The sequence below is a fragment of the Cydia fagiglandana genome, chromosome 4 (genome assembly GCF_963556715.1).
Source record: "Cydia fagiglandana chromosome 4, ilCydFagi1.1, whole genome shotgun sequence".
In the NCBI taxonomy this organism is placed as follows: Eukaryota; Metazoa; Arthropoda; class Insecta; order Lepidoptera; family Tortricidae; genus Cydia; species Cydia fagiglandana.
In genome coordinates this window covers 1271473-1292530 of record NC_085935.1, presented here as the reverse complement: position 1 = coordinate 1292530, position 21058 = coordinate 1271473, and the positions used below count along the sequence as shown (strand labels likewise).

The following is a 21058-nucleotide window of genomic DNA, read 5'->3' as shown; positions in this document are numbered from 1 at the left end:
CACGACAATGCTTTGCACTGCTATAGAAATCGAAATGGAAACAGAAACAGTTATGAGAATATTAACACATATAGCTGGTCAAGCAAATCTTGTCAGTAAAAAAAGGCGCGAAATTTAAATTTTCTATGAGACGATATCCCTTCGCGCCTACATTTTTCAAAATTGCCGCCTTTTTCTACTGACAATATCTGCTTGACCAAGTATATTAAATATTTGGAGTAGTTTTAATAATTTTTTTTTTTCATTTTGTGACCTTCTGCTGTGAAACATCGATTTTGTGAAACAAGATATGCATATTGTTGAGGCCCCGTAGGTTCAGGTTCTTCTCTCACTCACACTAAGCATAAGTATTAATTTAAAAAAAAGTAATCGATATGTTCGGTCAAACATAATGTTACTCATTTTTAGAAGCAATTTTCAAATTTTTAGCTTTTGTGCAAAAATTGTTACAAAGTAAGGTGCGTTTTAGATCTATGTTCGTATTTTTTTCTATGGAGCGAAAGTCAAAACCAGGATTCGAATCAATAGCCATACTAGAGAAGGGCATCAAGATTGCCAATAAAATATTTGGTAACCATATTGTGAGCTAAGAAGCTCTACGATTTTCCAAAAACTCTGTTTCTGAACCTGCGGGACCTTAAAAAATTTATAAAAGATAAATAAAACTAATAAATTTTAATCCTTTACAGTGATTTTAATCCTTTTTAGTGGGTAGATATGTAAAAGTTTTCTAGAACATTTCATACCTCACCGCGATTCAAACTCGGAACGGTTAAACAAAGCTTTGACTTTGAACGACTTCCAGGCATATCAAAGTAAAGTTACTGAACCACAGACAGTTGTAGCTCTTTAATCTATTGTTAAGTGCTGCCATTCATAATATGATACGTTTAATACTATTTTAAACTATGTACCACTTAATTTTCTATATTATTGCTGTCAGTGTCAAAGCGTACCACGGCTTTATAACATTGATTTTAAGGTACGGTATTATATTTTAGGGTAACTACACCGACCGAGCCCTAAAAAATAAGGCCCTAAAAAAATGAGTCTGACATCTTAGGTTCTTAGCATGGCTTCTTTAGCCCGATATGTCAAGTGAAAAACTTATTTTTAGGCGTACATGATCATATAGACACCAACAATAAGAATTAACGACCGAAGAAAATCCTCGGAAATTGGCGAATTGATAACCTCCTCCTTTTTGGAAGTCGGTTAAAAATAAGCACTCATCAGTAGGTAAATATTCAAAACCTAAAAAAATTAATATTATCACTAAATCTGGAAAAATATAAAGGTTTTTTTACAATAAAACTAAATGAAATAGACAAAAACAAACAATAAAACTTACTGTAAAAAACACAGTAAACCATTCAACATCATAACATTCGTAATACCGAATTCCTTTAAAATCAAATACATTTCACAGTAACAGCTAAAACATTTGAATTCAGCAGCTGTCAGTGTAATTGGGCAATTGAGCCTGTCACAGTCACTCGGAGTACAGTCGGAACAGTTAATTAATCAGACTGACTGTACTTATCAAAACATCCCCGCTTTAATTGGTTTCTGGTTGCGGTGTTGCGAGTATTGCGACCTAGTAGATAAGATGATAAGTGGGTGGATAAAACAAAAGTTGTTACTTCTGAGAACAATAGGTTAACACCTTGTGCAAGTTACGATTTCTTCACATAAATAAATAAATAAATATTATAAGACATTCTTACACAGATTGACTAAGTCCCACAGTAAGCTCAAGAAGGCTTGTGTTGTTGGTACTCAGACAACGATATATATAATATACAAATACTTGTATCATCATACAAATAAATGCCCTTACTGGGATTCGAACCCAGGATTCAGATTGACTAAGTCCCACAGTAAGCTCAAGAAGGCTTGTGTTGTTGGTACTCAGACAACGATATATATAATATACAAATACTTGTATCATCATACAAATAAATGCCCTTACTGGGATTCGAACCCAGGACCATCGGCTTCGCAGGCAGGGTCACTACCCACTAGGCCAGACCGGTCGTCACATAGGTAGATAAGAGTATACTTTTTGCGAATAAGGGTTAAGTATATCAGAAAATTAGGCTTTTTGGGTAGTAGGTGTGTGACCCAAGTAATTAAAAAACAACTAGGCATAACTACAGAGCTAAATGCTAAGTTTGCCAATAAATGTAAGTTATATTGAAGAACTTTTACAAGATGACTTGAAATCACGAAAGAATTGGAAAATACTGACAGGAAAAGTTATGACCTTCAGTATTCAATCATTCCCCCTGGGTCATTCTCAAATAATATGACTGCGGTCTAATTGCCGCCACCCATTCAAAATGTATGAAAAGAATCGTGGCAATAAGACACAACCGCAGACATATTCTCAGAGAATGACCCTTAGTAAGATTGTCCCCCCATTTTTAACTGTTTTTCCTGTATAAACAGCAACACTTAACTATCCATCTGTGGACCTTATGCCTTTTGTAATAAGGTTTACGAACTGTCAATTAACGGTGTAGGCGATGGTATTTTTGCTCAAAGACGTGTCTTTATCATTCTCTGCGATATTTATCAGTTTTATCACTAATAACCTTAATTAAAGAGATTGGGCTTGCTGTGACAGTAAAGTGGGTTGAACCCGGGAGAATTATGGTCCCATACGATAGGGAAGGGATACCTACTGCCGTATTCGAACTTCAAGATATTCACAAGAGACGACACGTACTAGGTCCATTATAGATACGTTATAGTTTAGATATCACCTAGTTCTCTTTAGCAGCGCAATTCGGGCAACCAATGTCACTTTTACGTTAGATAGAGTAAGATATATATTAGATGTGAATTGGATTTCTAAGTCATATCCTGTGGAAATCGTTCAAGAGTATCTTCAGAATCGCGCAAATGTCAAACTTGACAGGTTAGATCTTAAACATATCGTTATTGTATCTTGGTGATGTCTAAAAGATATCTAATAGATGTATATTTCAAAATCCGAATCGGGCCCCTAATGAGAAAGATCATCAGAAAGATCATGTGACCTGACTGTTTGATTTTTCGGATTGATTTCTAAAAAACTTTAATGATTTTAATTTGTAAATCATTTTAGTAAAAAAAGCAGAAGTAAGGGATAGAATGGACTTTTGGAAACCATCTTGTGTTGATTTCCGATCATTAAAATGCCTCGCTTCACTTTGATAAATAAATAAATAAATAATCATTTTATATCGGATATCAATCCATAGATATTTGTTACATTTAAAAATTAAGTTATAAAACTTACTTTAAATTTCTTTATTTGGCTAATCAGCTAAAATACCTGTCTATTATCTTTATCTTCCAAAATAATGGTGGTTGGTATAAACACCAGCCAAGTTAAGTCTTGAAATTATTATTATAAATTATACAGGATTTATTAAGCATCCCTTAATGATGTGAAAAAGAGCTCTAATAAACAATTTCTCCACAGATGGAAGTTAGTACTTTATATGTATTATTTTACTATGTATTTCCATAGGAAGGAAGTTATCCAAGTTTCGTGGCCTGAAATGTTTCACAAAACATACATTATACGATAAAACAAATGGCCCCTAACTCGATCCCGTTCCGTACACAATTCGCCTAATGACACGATTTACCTATAAAGTTACTCTACGTTAATACGATTTACCAAAACTAGGACAAAGTAATACCGGCAGTATAACCGATGTTATCTTCTAAATCGAACAGGCTCTACTGCCCTTATGAGACCAATCTGAACCGAACGTACCTACCTACAATACCTACATTTTGTCATCAAAATGATATTCAAATTATATTATTTAGTTATAATTCTAGCGTTCACTTCATTTTTACTTGTCCGTACAGTCAGCAGCAGAAGTTGCTATGCAGGCAAGGTGTTCTAAAATTACCTGGACACGCTCTCATTCTCTTACAATAAAGTCGCGTTAAGCTCATTTTGACCACTTCGCCCGCTTAGCAACTTCTGCTGCTGACTGTACCTACATGTATTTGCGCGTGCAAGACGAGCAGATGCTAAAAAAAGACATCATTAAGATGTAATTTTAATGTCAAAATGTAAGTTTTTACTTTGATTGATTTTTTTTTCAGTTGAAAGATCTAGAAACGGTATGGATTAGATATGTCAGTGTCAAATGTGACGTTTCTTCAAACATAAACGTCACTTTTGACGCTGACACATCTAATCCATATCGTTTCTAGATCTATTAATTGACGTAGTTATGTAAAAGTTCGAATCGGGCAGATTATTATTTTAATCCAAGGGTTTATTTAACTTGTAATATTCGTAGTATGATATAATAAGCCAAGCTAATTTTTAAGCTTATTTCAGTGTAGAGAACACTGCTAGAATTTAAATGAAATCGTTATGAATTTTAGCAAAAATGTTATTCACTGAACCCGCAGTACGCGATACACGGCCGTCGTGAACGCTGCTCGCATAGTGTTTGAGAAAGGAGACTAAGGTTCTCCGAAACATGTCGCGCGAGTGACTAAAAACAAGTGAGTCTAAACCGTAAAATTATTCAATGTTAGTATATCTCACAACAGTTTAAATTCGATTTTATTCACCATTTTGGCTTCACGGGCTTTACGGCATTGTTTGAAACAAAATGCGAGATTCCCCCGTGTGTAGCCAGCCTAACGCTCATCAGCATAAATTACACACGCGTATTAGTCGCCCTGTCATTTGTGCAATTACCCAGTGATGGACCGCGTCGGCTCATACCGGTAACCGGTTATGGGACGATTAATATTACGGTACCCGGTATTTGACAACTTGGAAATTGGGTACCGAATGAGTGCGGGAATTAAAAGCGTCATGTGAATGCACGACATTATCGTAGGCCGAGTCCACCGAAGGGCGCAGCGATACGGTGGAATGAGATAGCAATACACTTGCTCTCTCTAACGCATAAATGCGTCGCTTAGATTAGCCTACGTTGGCCCAATTTCTGGACTCGGCATTAAAAAGTTTGAATTAAACTGTCCGTTTCTTAAAAACAAAAACGTCACTTTTGCCACTGGCACATCTAATCCATATCGTTTCTAGATTTATTAATTGACGTATCTTAAAGTCCGAATCGGGCTGGAAGTCAACGTATTGGTTGCTGCAAAATTTGCAAAATTCAAAGTCTGCCTATGACACAGGATGCCCAAGAGAATAGGGATCAAATTCGTCAGAGAAGCTAATTCTAATTTTTATTTTGGGTTTTGTGCAAACTGGTGGCTCTCGAGGTACATTCTTTATAATATGTCGGTCCCTATTTAACCTTTTCCTTAACCTTAGGGGGATGCGAATTGTTTGTTTACTTTTATTTAAATACCTAAAGATACAGACGACCAGTCTGGCCTAGTGGGTAGTGACCCTGCCTGTGAAGCCGACGGTCCTGGGTTCGAATCCCAGTAAGGGCATTTATTTGTGTGATGACACAGATATTTGTTCCTGAGTCATTGTTGTTTTCTATGTATTTAAGTACATATTTATATTATATTAGTATCGTTGTCTGAGTGCCCACAACACAAGCCTTCTTGAGCTTACTGTGGGACTTAGTCAATTTGTGTAAGAATGTCCTATAATATTTATTTATTTATTTATACAGACTTATAAGGCGAAGCCGTGGAAAAATCCAGAAATATACGAATTGCAGCATGCAAAAGGTTAGCTATTAATCATGCCAACTGTACAGTGTACTTACTGCATAAGCAACTAATTCTAACTGTACCCAACACGGTCCCACTAAATAGTTAATTACAGTGCAGACGCGTAACACTGGCTCCTCGCGTAATTTGTCTCTCGTAATTACAGGCCAGTGATGGATACCGCTGAAGCTAATGGCTTCCAAATTGTTAACTGAAATAGATCATATAGAAAAAGTTCCCTAACCTCCTCTAAGTCCCTGTGTACAATTTTTAGGGTTCCGTACCCAAAGGGTAAAACGGGACCCTATTACTAAGACTTCGCTGTCCGTCCGTCCGTCCGTTTGTCACCAGGCTGTATCTCACGAACCGTGATAGCTAGACAGTTGAAATTTTCACAGATGATGTATTTCTGTTGCCGCTATAACAACAAATACTAAAAACAGAATAAAATAAAAATTTAAATGGGGCTCCCATACAACAAATGTGATTTTTGACCAAAGTTAAGCAACGTCGGGAGTGGTCAGTACTTGGATGGGTGACCGTTATTTTTTGCTTTTTTTTGTTTTTTTTGCATTATGGTACGGAACCCTTCGTGCGCGAGTCCGACTCGCACTTGCCCGGTTTTTTGTACATATTCCTAAATCTATTTTGATCTTTTATTATGTAACTACGGGTTCAAATTTCAATAACAAAACTATTACTTCATTTACTTCTGGGTCTCAGGAGGGTATGTACCGTTACGACAGTTCGATTTTGTGGTAAAATTGGTATAAAATGGGGTTGTACCAATTATAGTACAAAATTGGTACAAAAGCGTGATTGGGTTGGGTAGGACTGGGAAAATAAAGCGGCGCTCAAACCTCCAGTACCAGTCCAAACTAGGTTGCAAACTTTTTCTTCCTTTTCATACCATTAGGGGATTAATTTCAAACAATCGTTGGCCACCGACTCTTGGTAATAAGGTTTCAATTGGCTTGTTTCTTTCTGATTTGTAAGAAGAGGCCAATTGCTATATATTGGCCATTAATTATATACGTGGGCCATACTAAAAGTTTCAGTATTCTGATATATGAGACGACTCATTTTTTCTAAGTGGCCAGTCCAGGAAATTTCAGTATGCCCTAAGTAGCAGTCACGGTATTTTAAATTCATAGTTTGGTGAGAATTTTACAATAAACAAAGATATACACAGAACCCCGATGTATGGTTATACCGGGTGTGTCCTGTAATACGAGCAAAAAATTTAACTGTAGGCTGTACTCCTCATACTGACCAACATTTGTTCAGCGACTTTTAAAAATAACTTGTGGTTTGATTTTTAATACACTTTAAAGTTTATTCTAAGACGCAATGTATTGCGAATTTTGTTATGTTTAAGGCGTCACAAGCAACGTCAATCACAATGATATGGCGTGGCGATGGCGTCCATTGAAGATAATATTTATTTTGTATGAAAATTCCCTGGACTCTAAATACTTCATAATTTTTAAAAGTTCTTCAACTAAAGTGCCACCGTTTGAGGAGTACAATCTATGTTTTAAAAATTATTTGCTCGTGTTACAGGCCACACCCGGTATATGTATCTGTAAAGCCACGTTTTTATCATTTTCGGTTAGTCATCAACATCACTAAAGCCATCAGTCATCGGGCTCCTGTCGTTCGCCGATTGTTTCTGACCGGAGGGTAATAGCCCGGAATAGGGCTGCGCAAATGTATACAAAATATCGATAATAGGTAGGGTTTTGAAATAATTGGTTAGGAATAAAGTTTATTAGATATAAATTTGTTTAATTGTTTCTCCTCTTAGCTTTCCTACAGCAAGGTTTCCATTTAGTTTATTTTATCTAATTTTGATTTAATTTTATTTTGTTAACATGGCTGTTTCCATTTTAGACAAGCCGGAGCTTTCCATGCATTTATTTTACCCCCTTTTAAAACACCCGTTGATACAATACAATACAATAATTTATTCATACCGGTACAGAAGTAGTGCATAAGGTGCAAGGGGGCAATTTAGACTGCGGGATAACTTAAACTCATCGAAATATCTTCCATGTGTTACATTATTAAGAGGGAGGCCTATGTTCAACAGTGGACGTCTTATGACGGAGATCATAATGATGATGATGATTACATTATTAACTAGAGTGCCATATATTCATGTCCAGATAGCGAAAAAGGTGTGTTGTTTGTGACTCTAGTTAATAATGTAAAACATGGAAGATATTTCCATTAGTTTAAACCACCCCGCAGTCTAAGCTGCCTCCTGCACCTTAATCTTTTTCCATCGTATTTTGTCAGAAACGTTACGTGTTATTTCAGTCAATCGCAGTAGAAAAGGTACTGAGGCTGACTGAAATAGCATGACAAATACGAACGTTTCCGAGAAAATATGATGGAAAAAGATTATGCACTACATCTGTGTTTCTTAACAAAAGTAGACATTTGACCATTTTTAAGGTGCGGTTTTCTTATACCTAATATATCGAGGGAACCCGATATCCCCAGAATCCTCACATCAATTCCTGATATGATGACAATGGGATCAACTTTTAAGTGTGCACCAAGAATGGAATCAAGTAAAAAGGATGAAGTGCGTAGGTACTTTGCAAAAAAAGCAACTCTTTAAAAAAATGGATATTGGTCATCGTCAAGAAATCTTCCTTCCTTCAATATTTAAAGTCAGTTACCAATAAAAAGAAATCATCGTAATCATTCAAGTATCACACATAAGTATCGATATTTGCGGGTCTAACTAGCGTCCTATATGATCTCATTTCACCTATTTTGGTATTTTGCTATAAAATCCTCAGTTTTATGCAGAAGATAAGAACCTGCTTCGAAATTTTTATAACTTATCAAAAGTTTATTTGCTTTTTTTTTCAATTTCTTTCACTTATTACTGCATCACCTACTCATATTACCTAATTGTTATTTTTTGAGTGCTTGGAAATCGGGTGAGTAAAATTGTATTAGGCCTAATATGGTATTTTAGCAATAAATTCCTTAGTTTAAAGAAGCCCTTCGAATTGTCTAAGTCAGTTTAAGCAATAAGCATCTAGAGAAAAGTATCGATATCGATATCACTCAAGTATCGATATTGTTGAGTCTAACAAGGGGGCGAATGGTTGTGAGTCTACAAGAAACGCGCGGTCCTGGCAGGGTTATTAACGAGCGACGGCATTAACTTGGTGTTTGGAAGTGGAACGAAGGTCGTACGTACGTGGAAATGTTATTTGACCTAATTTGGCCCACCGCACATTAATGAAAAACCGGATTTAATTTGGAATTTGATATACAAGACGGTTAGCGACAGTTCAATTGAAAAGGCTTTCCAATTTGCTGTTACGGCTGTTTTATTGAAGTTAAAAATATCTTTAAAAGACGTTACAGTATTCCATGCCTTGGGCAGAAACGTGTGATCTGAGACTTTCTTATTTACTGACTGAGTGCATACTATTTTCCTGTCTGACGGACTAGGAAAGCGGCAATTTTGCGCATCGGGCCGAAAGATGACGCTTTCCGGACGGAGGGCAGAAAAGGGATTAGTAGCATTTTGTATTGCGTAAAACGGTTTAATAATTAACTGGCCGGAAGAAACAGCTAGGCACGATGAATATCGGGAGTTGTGGAGGTCTAAGGCTTACCCAGCAGTGGTATACCTACTACAAGAGAGAGAGAGAGAGGATTAGGAGGAATACATGTTTTTTGGCTTTATTAACGAATAACAAACAGGAACAAACAGCTAGGATTAAGATCAAAGATTTGAAACAATGGTTTTATTACAAGTCTTTTATTATCCAGCCACATCCAACAGTATCATAAAAATGCTCATGTCCTATATTTACGAAGAGTACCAACCTAATAGTCGCAAAATTCACTGTCGTAAATTTGCCGATTAAATTTTACCAGGTACACATTTTTCTGTTATAGATAAATTTCAGATACCTATTGGACAAATCTTTTAACTCGATAGAAATAACAATAATTCAATCATTCAAATAAAAACAAACTATCACACAGGCGCAAACCGATATCCCATCACTATATGACAACAGAGTCGAGGCCGAATCATTGACCATGACGATGTGGCTGGTGACAGTCGTGCTCGTCGTAGGTACCGCTGCGGAACAGACGGCGCCGTGGTGGAACAGTGCGGTGTATTATAGGGTGCTGGTGGACTCTTTCAAAGATGGCGACGGCGACGGACTGGGCGACCTTCAAGGTAAGGTTAAGTCATAAGTGGAGAAGAAATTATTAGGGCCCAGTGTTTGTTTTCGGCAAATTGAAATCTCAACATATAAAGGTAGTTTTCCTACAAACTCCTCCATCTATATTTTTTAAATTGGTATTTAATGGATATTTTAGAGGTAGGTTACTGAGGGGACAGTGCCTCATTCGTTGAAGTTAGGTACCGCCACAAAATAGATAAGTACAGAAGTCAATCACATGTATGTACTTTACTTTTCATACCTACGCTCGGCGGTCGCTCTAGGGTTGCGATTGTTGCGAACTATGACTTATGCACAAAAACTATCGTGGTAGTGGCACTCGTAACTATCATATCGTATCTAGTTGTTTAGTTGTTTGATTTATTGTTGAGGATGAAACGGGAAGAATGGAAATATAAATTAATAATAACATTAATAACTCAAATAGGTATTTTAATTTTAATGTCATTGTTATATTACAAATTTGCCACAGAAAATATCTTGCGATGATTCCGAGATTGGCGAAATACTCGATTATTATATTTTTAAGTGTAATAAATTCGCATTCTCATGTACAATGTAATAAATTCGCATACGCATTCTCTCTGAAACTACTGGTAGCTTAAAAAACGACAATTCACCGTTTAATGTTGAATTTAAACAACCGTCCACTGTACAGTTATAATAACTTTTTGTTTTGTTTCTCCATTATTGCACAAAAAAGTTCACAGACGCGTGTCTCAAGCGGATGGCACTCGCGCTCGCACTGGTCCCAACTGGTCCGAGATATCGTGTCCGTGAGCAGTGTCTATGTGTGCGTTGCTCGAGCGCGCTTTGTATGAAGGTTGATTTCTGTACCTATCTGTTTTGTGGTACCGCTGCGGGACAGACGGCGCCGTGGTGGAACAGTGCGGTGTATTATAGGGTGCTGGTGGACTCTTTGAAAGATGGCAACGGTGACGGACTTGGCGACCTTCAAGGTAAGGTTAAGTCATAAGTGGGGAAGAAATTATTAAGGCCCAGTGTTTGTTTTCGGCAAATTGAAATCTCAAAATTTAAAGGTAGGTAGTTTTCCTACGAACTTTGCGATCTTCAAGGTGAGACTAAACTTGGATAATGTCTGATATGTAGTGGTCTAATGTGATAGGTAAGGTATTATGGCTTTATTTCCTTATTCTATCCCATCAATAGTGGCAAAGTTTTAAAGAAGAAATTGTATACTACGTTCTACTAACTAGTTATGCTAAGCAGTTCGAAGCTCTTTCCGTCAAATAAGTTTCTCTGCTGATTTTTAGGGTTCCGTGCCCAAAGGGTAAAACGGGACCCTATTACTAAGACTTCGCTGTCCGTCCGTCCGTCCGTCCGTCTGTCACCAGGCTGTATCTCACGAACCGTGATAGCTAGACAGTTGAAATTTTCACAGATGATGTAAGTATTTCTGTTGCCGCTATAACAACAAATACTAAAAACAGAATAAAATAAAGATTTAAATGGGGCTCCCATACAACAAACGTGATTTTTGACCAAAGTTAAGCAACGTCGGGAGTGGTCAGTACTTGGATGGGTGACCGTTTTCTTTATTGCTTTTTTTTTTGTTTTTTTTTGTATTATGGTACGGAACCCTTCGTGCGCGAGTCCGAATCGCATTTGCCCGGTTTTTATACCTTCTTGAAACCATTGAATGTAAATTCAGTTCATGAGTTCAGGAGAAAATGACACACATACGACTGACTCTCCAAATACACCATTTTTTATGTTTATTAAAGGAGCCACAAAACAGATGAGCTACGTCCGAGCTTTGGGAGCCGACGCCATTATCCTGTCTCCTCTCAGCACCAAGAGTCCTGATTGCACCAAACCAGGGACCGTAGACTTGGGAGGGATCGACCAGCGATATGGAGGGTTGGATGCCTTCAGTCAGTTTCTGGAGAAGGCCAAGACTTTAGGTAAATACATGCCCATGACTGTAATAGCAAGACAGGGACCATATTTTTAGGAAATTTTGATCAGATTTATGAAAGGCTGGATGGCTTTAGCCAGTTTCTGGAGAAGGCCAAGACGAGGAGAGGTAGTTCTGGAGAAGGTGATTAAAAACATACAAGCCCTGGCTGCTCTAGACCAGGGTACCTGTCCTTGGCCCGAACCGACCTCCTGCTTAATGTCTATGTTTGGTAACATAATGTTTGGTAACATAGGTATTAAGAGTCATTGTCGCATGAATGCGATATGATCAGCACAAAAGTACTAAGGAGGGTCATCAATTATACAATTATAGCGATTAACAAGCGTAACGGAAATGCAGATTTATGTCAGACAATAAGTATACCTTATTGCCAAGGATTTGCATTTTATCAAATCAAAAAGTGATTTAACTATCTGATATATAGAAATATATGCCTCTTTGTGTACGGAAATGAGGTTGGTAATTACTTAACAATTATTGAAGCAGTGGCAACCACTAGGAAATCTGGGTCAATAAGTTTTTTAGTATGAGTTAAGGTTATGCTTAAAATAAATGGAAATGGAAGTCAAAAGCACGCGACTCGTCATACTTGGGTACATAATTTGAGTACAATTAGCGGATTGTTTGAGTCACTCATCATCATTATCATCAGTGGCCACTGCATCCTTGCCGGATGATTGTTGCAAAGCTGTGTCAAGAGCGGTTGAGAAGGCCAATGCATTTCCGCTTATGGCTATACAAGCCACGCTGCACGGCAATTCTTGCCGCATAAGTCGCATCGCATGACGATGATGATGAACTGAGTCACTATATTTTAACGTTCGCCTTTTTGTGTCTTCAGCTATCCAATTAACAGCCTTATTTCTATCAAAACAGAGCTCAAAGTGGTCAGCACCCTGGACCTGCAAACTACCAGTGCAGCATCAGAATGGTTCACGTCCAGTGCCAACCGGGTGAACGGGTTCGAAGACTGGTTTCTGTGGGCTGATGGAACACCTGAACAACCTCCCGAGGTATTAAACAAGACATTTATTTTGAAATTTTATTAGTTAAAAGAGAGATAGTCGCATTACGTTTTATGATTAAAGGTTGTCTGGCATTAATTAACATGTTCAATAATGATTCGCAATTTGTTTAGCAACGTTATTTGAACAGAGCCATAACAGCTAATCTTGGATGACCTTGAAGTTAATGAAAATTGTATTTACTGTAATGGATGCTATATTTAAGTAGAAGGCCCAAGTTTCCTCGGAAGTTACTTAATTAGGTACTGCAGGTACCTACATAGTTACTAATTTGAACCAAAAATAGGAAAAATTCACCGCTTCTGACACAAATGAGAAAAATAACTCTGTATACAAATACACACTGTGCATAATCTACGTATATATGTCATCATCATCATCTCAGCCATAAGACGTCCACTGCTGAACATAGGCCTCCCTCCCCCTTGTTATGGGGGGTGAATGCCATAATCGCCACGCTTGGCAGGCGGGTTGGCGATCGCAGTCGAGTACACCGAATTTGAGGGACGCTGCTGCCCGTCCACCGGTGGTCTTGGACGTAGTTTAAGGACATACCCGGGTCCAATATATGTACGTATATATGTACTACGTATGATAAAACCCTATACCCACCCTCATAACCTACTTGGAACGTATTTCGTGATCGGCCATCAATAACTGTTAAACGTTAAAATTGACAAAACGAATATTGTAGGAGGGATTCGACATCCGACATTGCGTTTTCTATAGAAAGTATCACGTGATCACCGGCCAGCTGTCATAGAAAACATAGTGTCGGTCGCCCCGGATCGGACCCGACTTGGACGATTGTTACACTAAACGGCAAGCACGTTGAATCTATCCATTCTTAAAACCTCGACTATTTCCAGCTAGAACCCGGCATCGACCAATGGACATACCACGAAGACCGAAAGGCATTCTTCGCGACCCGAAACAATGCTTCCATCCTCAACCTCTGCTCCGAAGGCGTCGCATCCGCGTTAGCATCAGCACAGTGCGCCTGGCTACGTCGAGGGGTGTCTGGTCTGGTGCTGAACCCTGACTTTAAGGAGCAGGCTTGTGAACTGAAGGTTTTGAGGAAGATGGTAGGGGAAGCCATGGCGTGCGCTAGGGGATCTAACTTAGATACACCGTGAGTTTTTATTTTTAACAGCAATAGTCTTCAAGCGGCCTGGGTGAACGGACCTTAATATCCGAAGGCTTGGCATCCACGTTCAATGCGCATGTGCTTGAATTTTCCGGGGTTTAACTGGTCTGGTGCTCAACTCTGACTTTAAGGAGCAGGCTTGTGGACTGAAGGTTTTGAGGAAGATGGTCGCAGAAGCTATGACTTGTGCTAGAGGGTCAAATTTGGTGATACCGTAAGTTTTTATGATATAAAAATAAGATTTCAGGTTTAGATTGTAATGATAAATATATTTGCCAAATTATATGAATAATTATTAAAATAAATAGATGTTGAACAAAAACCGGGCAAGTGCGAGTAGGACTCGCGCACGAAGGGTTCCGTATGCTAAAAAAAAAAACAAAAAAAAGCAAAAAAAAAAACGGTCACCCATCCAAGTACTGACCACTCACGACGTTGCTTAACTTTGGTCAAAAATCACGTTTGTTGTATGGGAGCCTCATTTAAATCTTTATTTTATTCTGTTTTTAGTATTTGTTGTTATAGCGGCAACAGAAATACATCATCTGTGAAAATTTCAACTATCACGGTTCGTGAGATACAGCCTGGTGACAGACGGACGGACGGACGGACGGACGGACAGCGAAGTCTTAGTAATAGGGTCCCGTTTTACCCTTTGGGTACGGAACCCTAAAAATTAACGATCATAATATTAACATAAAAATAAGGTTTTTACACGCAAGTCATGTCGGACTGATACAGGCTAGTAAATTTATATTGTGCTCTGAAATCAAAATTATAAAAGAAAACAAATAAAATCAAATAACTGCTAGGCAAAACATACTTAGAACAATTTATGTATGAGGTACTTGGTTAAAGTAAAAACCGAACCGATTCCGCTCTAAATAAACTAAAAACCATATTTTACATAACATTACCACGCCTTTGTTCTAAAATACCTCCACAATATAAGGGTTTAATATAATCCAATACACCTAAAAGACAATTTTAACAAAAGGCCGACCTTTCCGCAGAGTAAGCAACATCTATCACAGACGCAATCGCTCGAAACCCGAAGCGGTCGTACAAGATTTTTCGATTATTTTGGGACTGTGGTCCATTACTTTGATATGATATACTGATTTATTTAATGTCCTTTGACTCAGTTTAACAGGAGAAATATATAAATATATTTGCAGAGATCTCACAGATGTATCCAGTCCCTAACTATATATAAAATACAGTCACCTGCAATTGTAATGAATAAAAATGGCATCTAATTTGACTTTAAGTATGTATAATTTCCCGTTTCCGTGTCATTTTGGTAAACAACTGTAGGTAATTACGATACATCATCAATATCATCATTATAAAAAAAATCGTATAAGGATTATAAAAAATAGAGCCGCTTCTTCTTCTGTCTCAGGATAAAGATTCATGTTTTTTATAAATTCCCATTGACATTTCGAATTTATTATTAGTGTAACTTGCAAACCAAAATCCAGGATCAATACCAATCAGATAAGAGGGAGACTGTTTCTCAAGTCGTGAGCTCTCGGGACAACCGAGGTGGTGATTTTTTTTTTATTTACAGAGCTATCATAGTCGAGACTTCCCTACCCCCAGAACAGGCTAGTCAGTACTACAATGACGGCAGCATAGGCGCCAACAGTGTCATAAGTACGGCCCTTGCGACTGCCACAAGATCAGCTCCTCAAATGGCAGTGAATTTCTATGCTGATATGCTGAATGCTCCTCAAGATGGTGTTCCAACTTGGCAGGTACTGTTACTTTGAGCAATCTGGTTTTCACTTTTGCGTTCTATAGCGTCAATAGCTTTAGTGCTAAAAGTGTGACAAGTTCGGCCCTTCCGTTTTACTTTTATTGTTTTTTTTTTCTTTTTATAATGGTAAACAATATACAAGTACGAAACGAGAGAAAGAAGAGAAAACGAGGGGAAGCCTTTAGCCAGCAGTGGGACACCAAAGTAGGCTAATAAAAAAAATGGTAGACAATATTTAGTGGATCATCTTTAAACAATTCCTGGGTTTCATGTAATAATAATAAATAAAAATAAAATAAAATAAAATAAAGTTTATTCAGTAACATAAAGTAACATTTCAGTATTCATGCTGGTGCCTCTTTTTAAGTATTCAAGATACCTGTATTAAGAGACAACCGCTCTTCCACATAGGGTTAACAATTTTGAATCTTAAGTACATGACTTATAAGTAAGTAATTAAAGCTAAGTTTATACAAGGAATACTCTCGCGCGCGTGTGTGTGTGTGTGTGTGTGTGTGTGTGTGTGTGTGTGTGTGTGTGTGTGTGTGTGTGTGTGTGTGTGTGTTTTCTGCTGTGTGTAGTTTCAGATTATGCAGTATATGTATACCTATATATATTTTTTATTTTTATTTTTTATTTTCCTATGCTATTCTATTAAGTCTTCAATCTCTTTATAGGTCTTAGATTTTAACCATTTTATTACCCTACTCTTACACTCATATAATGTAGTGGGATATATGTCTAGGTGTTCGTTGATATTGTTGTATAATTTAGCAGATCGAGATGCATGTTGTCGTCTCGCAAATACGGTGCTCGTGGACGGTATAGGGATAATTCGGGTCTTTTTTCTTCGACTAGTTGTAACATCCGGTGAGAAGGTGGTAGTTTTATGTTTTTTTATGACTATTTGTAATACATACAATTTTCTAACGGACAGTAGATCACAGGTTTTGTATAATTCGGTTGTCGGAAATCTATACGGTTTAAAATAAATAACTTTGAGTAATGACCGTTGTGCTCTTTCAAGCTCCAAAAATTTAGTTTTTGTTGCACCACCCCATATGGGAACACAGTAGGTTAGTACTGATTGTGCTAGCGTAACATATATTTGATTGAGGAGGGTTTTAGGTGCAACTTGTCTCAAGTTTTTAAAAACCCAAATGAGTTTGCGTATACGAGACATAATAAGCTCTGCATGAACGTGCCATGTTAAGCGCTGATCTACTACAACCCCCAAATATTTCGTACTCTCTGCTTTAGTTATAGTCACACAGGAACAGTTACTTTGTGTTGACTCAGAGCAAGTATGTATTTTCAGAGAAAAGCCACTATCTGGTTGAGTTCGGTTGTAATTCGTAAAGCAAATGTAATATGTTTTACTTGTATTTAAGGTAAGTAGATGTTCTTGCAACCAATTTGCAACCTTTGTGAGCCCACGTTCAGTTGATATCCGCACGTCATCCCACGTATCTCCCGAGAATACAATAGCAGTATCATCTGCGTACGTGAAAATCGTTCCTTTACCAATATCCATACAGCAGAGCTGATTAATATATATTAAAAATAGGGTAGGACCAAGAACGCTGCCCTGTGGGACTCCATAAGTTATAGTGCAGTCGTCACTAACGTGGTTCCCTATTTTTACCCTTTGCTTGCGGTTATGCAAGTAACTTTTGAAAAGGGACAAAGGGACACCTCTGATACCCATGTCTTCTAGAGTCTTGACAAGTATGGGGACAGACACGGTATCAAAAGCTTTTTTGAGATCCAAAAATGCAGTGATACATTTTTTACCTTTGTCCACTTTCTCTGCGATCAAAGATGAAAGATCCAGAACCGCATCTTCAGTGGAGATACCCTGTCTGAACCCATATTGAGAATTTGAGAGTAGTTGAGATTTATTTAGAAATGCCATCAGTCGCGCATTTAATAGTTTTTCCAAAATTTTAGAAATGGCTGGCAGTACCGATATAGGCCTATAATTAGAAATATCACTTCTATCCCCACTCTTGAACACTGGAGTGATTAGTGCTTGCTTCAATGCTTCCGGAAAAACCCCTTGTTTGAAACACAAATTTGCTAGGTGAGATATTATCGGCACTACTATACTGCTGGCTAATTTCAGGAATTTTGTTGGAATATTATCTAAACCCGTTGCACTGCTTGATTTTAAATTTGATAAGATGATAAGTACCTCTTTAGGATTTGTCTCAAATAAAACAAAAGAGTTCGAAATTGATGTTTTCAATACCTTGTTTGGTTTAGTATTTGAGCTATTATCGGTGTACATAATACGCTCCGCTAGAGAACTTCCAATTTCAGAAAAATATTTATTAACTTCATTTACAGAATCAGTCGGTGAGTTTCCCAGGTCCAAGAGTTCGATGTTTTCGGTTTTAACTTGCTTGCGATTGGTTACAGTATTTATTACTTTCCAGAGTGTTTTAGGGTTTCGGTCTGATTGAATCAGTTGTTCTTTTTGATATTTTCGTTTAAGTTTTTTGATAAGTCCATTACAAAAGTTTCTATATCTTTTATACGTAATTTTTAAAGATATGTTTTCCGGATTAATGCGGAGACTTTTTTGCATATTATTTCTATAACTTATAATATCGTAACTTTTTATTGAAGTGTTGCATTTGTTATCTTTAAGGATTGAAAAAGACATTTTTAATAGAAGGCTAATACACACTTTAAAATCAAAATTCATCAATCATAAATCAAACGCTTTAAAATCCTTTCTTCCCTCCATAATCTCTCAAAACACATCTATATATTTCCAGACAAGCTCCCCCAGTGCAAACCGCATCACCACCAGACACGGCGGCGACATGGTAGACGCTATCAACCTCCTCAACTTAGTCCTCCCTGGATCCAGCATCATCCAGCAAGGAGATGAGCTCGGTTCAGCCGACACTATCCTCGAATGGGCAACATCTGACACCTGCTTCCCAAGCCAACCTTTGCCATCTTCAGCACCCTTCCCGTGGGATGATACTGCGAACGCTGGGTTCACTGCTGGAACGCCCTGGTTACCATTAGCGCCTAATTATAGATATGCGAATGCGAAGACGCAGTTTGTAAATGATGGGAGCCATGTTGGAGTGGTGAGGGTGGCTGCTGCGATGAGGAAGAGTCCTGCTATTGGACCTCATGCTGAGGTAATTATTGACTAAAATGAATTGTTGAAAAGCTAAAACATGCTAAATATTTTTAAGTACCTAACTTAATATCTTAATCAGTTAGTCAGAGGCTAATAGGTCATATACAGCGATTAGATTCGCGCCTTTCCCGTGGACAATATGGACATACGTACCCAAAATTAAAAATAAACAACAAATTTTCTGATGAAGTGTTCCCACTTATCTGCATAAATGGACCTCTTCTATTAAATTGTATGATAAAATCTTTACTTAGCTATATGCACTCAAGCGGTTAACTACTGTCTACAGAAGAGACAACTCTTATTTCACAATTTGTGTATGACCGAAATGTTCCTAAACTGATGTTATTGGGCGTAGAAATCTTAGCTGTTTATTCTATCCGTGTGAGAGGCATCGATAAAGGTTTCTACTGGTATTTGTGATCGCCGTATTTTATAAGGTTTCTATTTCACAATATCATCCGTTGATATTGTATTAACGCACACAATCGGGACAAAAGCGCCGGCTTTTGTTGTATTTAAGTGCGAGCAACTATAAGATTAGCTACTATACCTATATACGAACGCATAATAGTTGCTTTAATGGGTTACCATCATATTATTTGTCAGAAAAACACTTTTAATCGAATGATAATTTTGCATAACTATTACTTCAGGCATTACTATGACTAACGCATACAATACATTTTGCAGCATATTATCTAGGAGAAGATTACTTTTGAAGACTTTCGTTTGGTATAATTTTATTTACCATAACCATCCTGCAGCATACTCTTATCGTGGCATAATTAGTATATCTCCTCATAACTATGCCTTTCAGATAAAACGCCTCGGGGACGCCATAGCAGTTCTAAGATGGGGAGGAACCGGCGCTCTCCTCGTCGTCTCCAATGTCGGCAAATCCCAGACTGAAGCCCAGCTCTCATCAGTCCCAGGTCTACCAGCTGAAATGACCGTAGCCGCCAGCTCAGCTGGATCAGGCTTCTCAACTGGATCTCATGTGAAGTTGGAGAAACCAGTGAGACTTGGACCTGGGGAGACGGTGCTGCTAGCTGGAGCCCCTAGGCATTGTGGGGGGCCAGGTCCGGTGGACAAGATAGCTAATAAGCTGAATGAGGGGTGGCAGAAGATTAACAAGTATTTTAGTAATATTTAAACTGTTAAGGCGCACACGAAAGGACATTGTAAAAATTGGCAATTATACTGAGAACACGCTATAAGTTCTGCCTCCAATCATTTTACAAATACTTCTTTCTCTAATAAGCTTTATATAATAACATATTGAAACATCGCTTGTTATGAAACTTTAAATAATGGTGATATTTTTGACGCGTAGTCTCATTCGGTACTATTGATGTTAACTGTAGGTACAACTGATGTTGTATTAACTCCGATATATACATAGATATCTTCAGTTATCAAAATGTATTTACATAATAAATATAAAGTTATTTATATTTTGTACGTTTTATTCATTATCAGGGTAATGCAATACACAAACGTAAACATTCATTCTTAAACAGTATGTTAACATTTTTTAAATAACATTGAAAAGTAGACTCAAAAATTTACATTTAATAAAATTTTGAAATTTTCTACTATTCATTACGAGTCTTCAAGCCTCCCAAAGACGAAAATGGAAGTAGGTACGTAAATCCGTCCACATATGCACCCCACCGTCCCCCCGTGTGACCCAAATTCCTCAAAGAAAACAAATTAACTCCCCTAACCCTAACTAACCCCAAAACCTTAGACAAGAAGGGTCACACCATATATGAGTAATAGCATATTGCCAAAATATATTTCCATTTCCAAAAGCAAAAATAACTAGGTATACCTGAGGTGTATTGGGATAACTTCGAAAACGGGATGATTTTGGAAATAACCAATATGTGCTGAACTAGAAGAATTTTTTGCTTTCGTAAGCAAAATGCCTTGGTAAGCGTTGCAGTACTTATGTAAGTGTTGCCAAATTATAAAGTGTGTCTGGTTTAGTAGATATTAGTAATTTTCAAAATTACCCCGTTTTCGAAGTAACCCCAATGCATCTTATAGATCTACCAAGTATCTGAGGCGGTCGGTAAAGCTGATTTTCTAGTCGATGGTAGCTCAGTTTTCAGTAA

The 21058-nt window shown here is 37.6% G+C and overlaps 2 protein-coding genes across 4 annotated transcripts in view; one reads left to right on the top strand and one right to left on the bottom strand.

Moving 5' to 3' along the window:
• Positions 1–21058, bottom strand: part of LOC134663453 (uncharacterized) — a 116405-nt gene that overhangs the window by 94460 nt on the left and 887 nt on the right. The window lies entirely within an intron of this gene.
• Positions 9730–20392, top strand: LOC134663441 (maltase A3-like). 3 transcript variants are annotated; one of them, XM_063519807.1, is made up of 8 exons: positions 10699–10855; positions 11642–11821; positions 12715–12851; positions 13733–13933; positions 14163–14224; positions 15584–15770; positions 18556–18933; positions 19756–20392. In XM_063519807.1, the coding sequence occupies exons 1-8, from the start codon at positions 10714–10716 to the stop codon at positions 20089–20091; spliced, it is 1623 nt and encodes a 540-aa protein (XP_063375877.1). In that variant the 5' UTR covers positions 10699–10713; the 3' UTR covers positions 20092–20392. The 3 variants fall into 3 exon arrangements, with proteins under 3 accessions (XP_063375878.1, XP_063375877.1, XP_063375876.1); XM_063519808.1 differs by lacking the exons at positions 10699–10855; positions 14163–14224 and adding an exon at positions 9730–9889 and having other exon boundaries at positions 13733–13995; XM_063519806.1 differs by lacking the exon at positions 14163–14224 and having other exon boundaries at positions 13733–13995.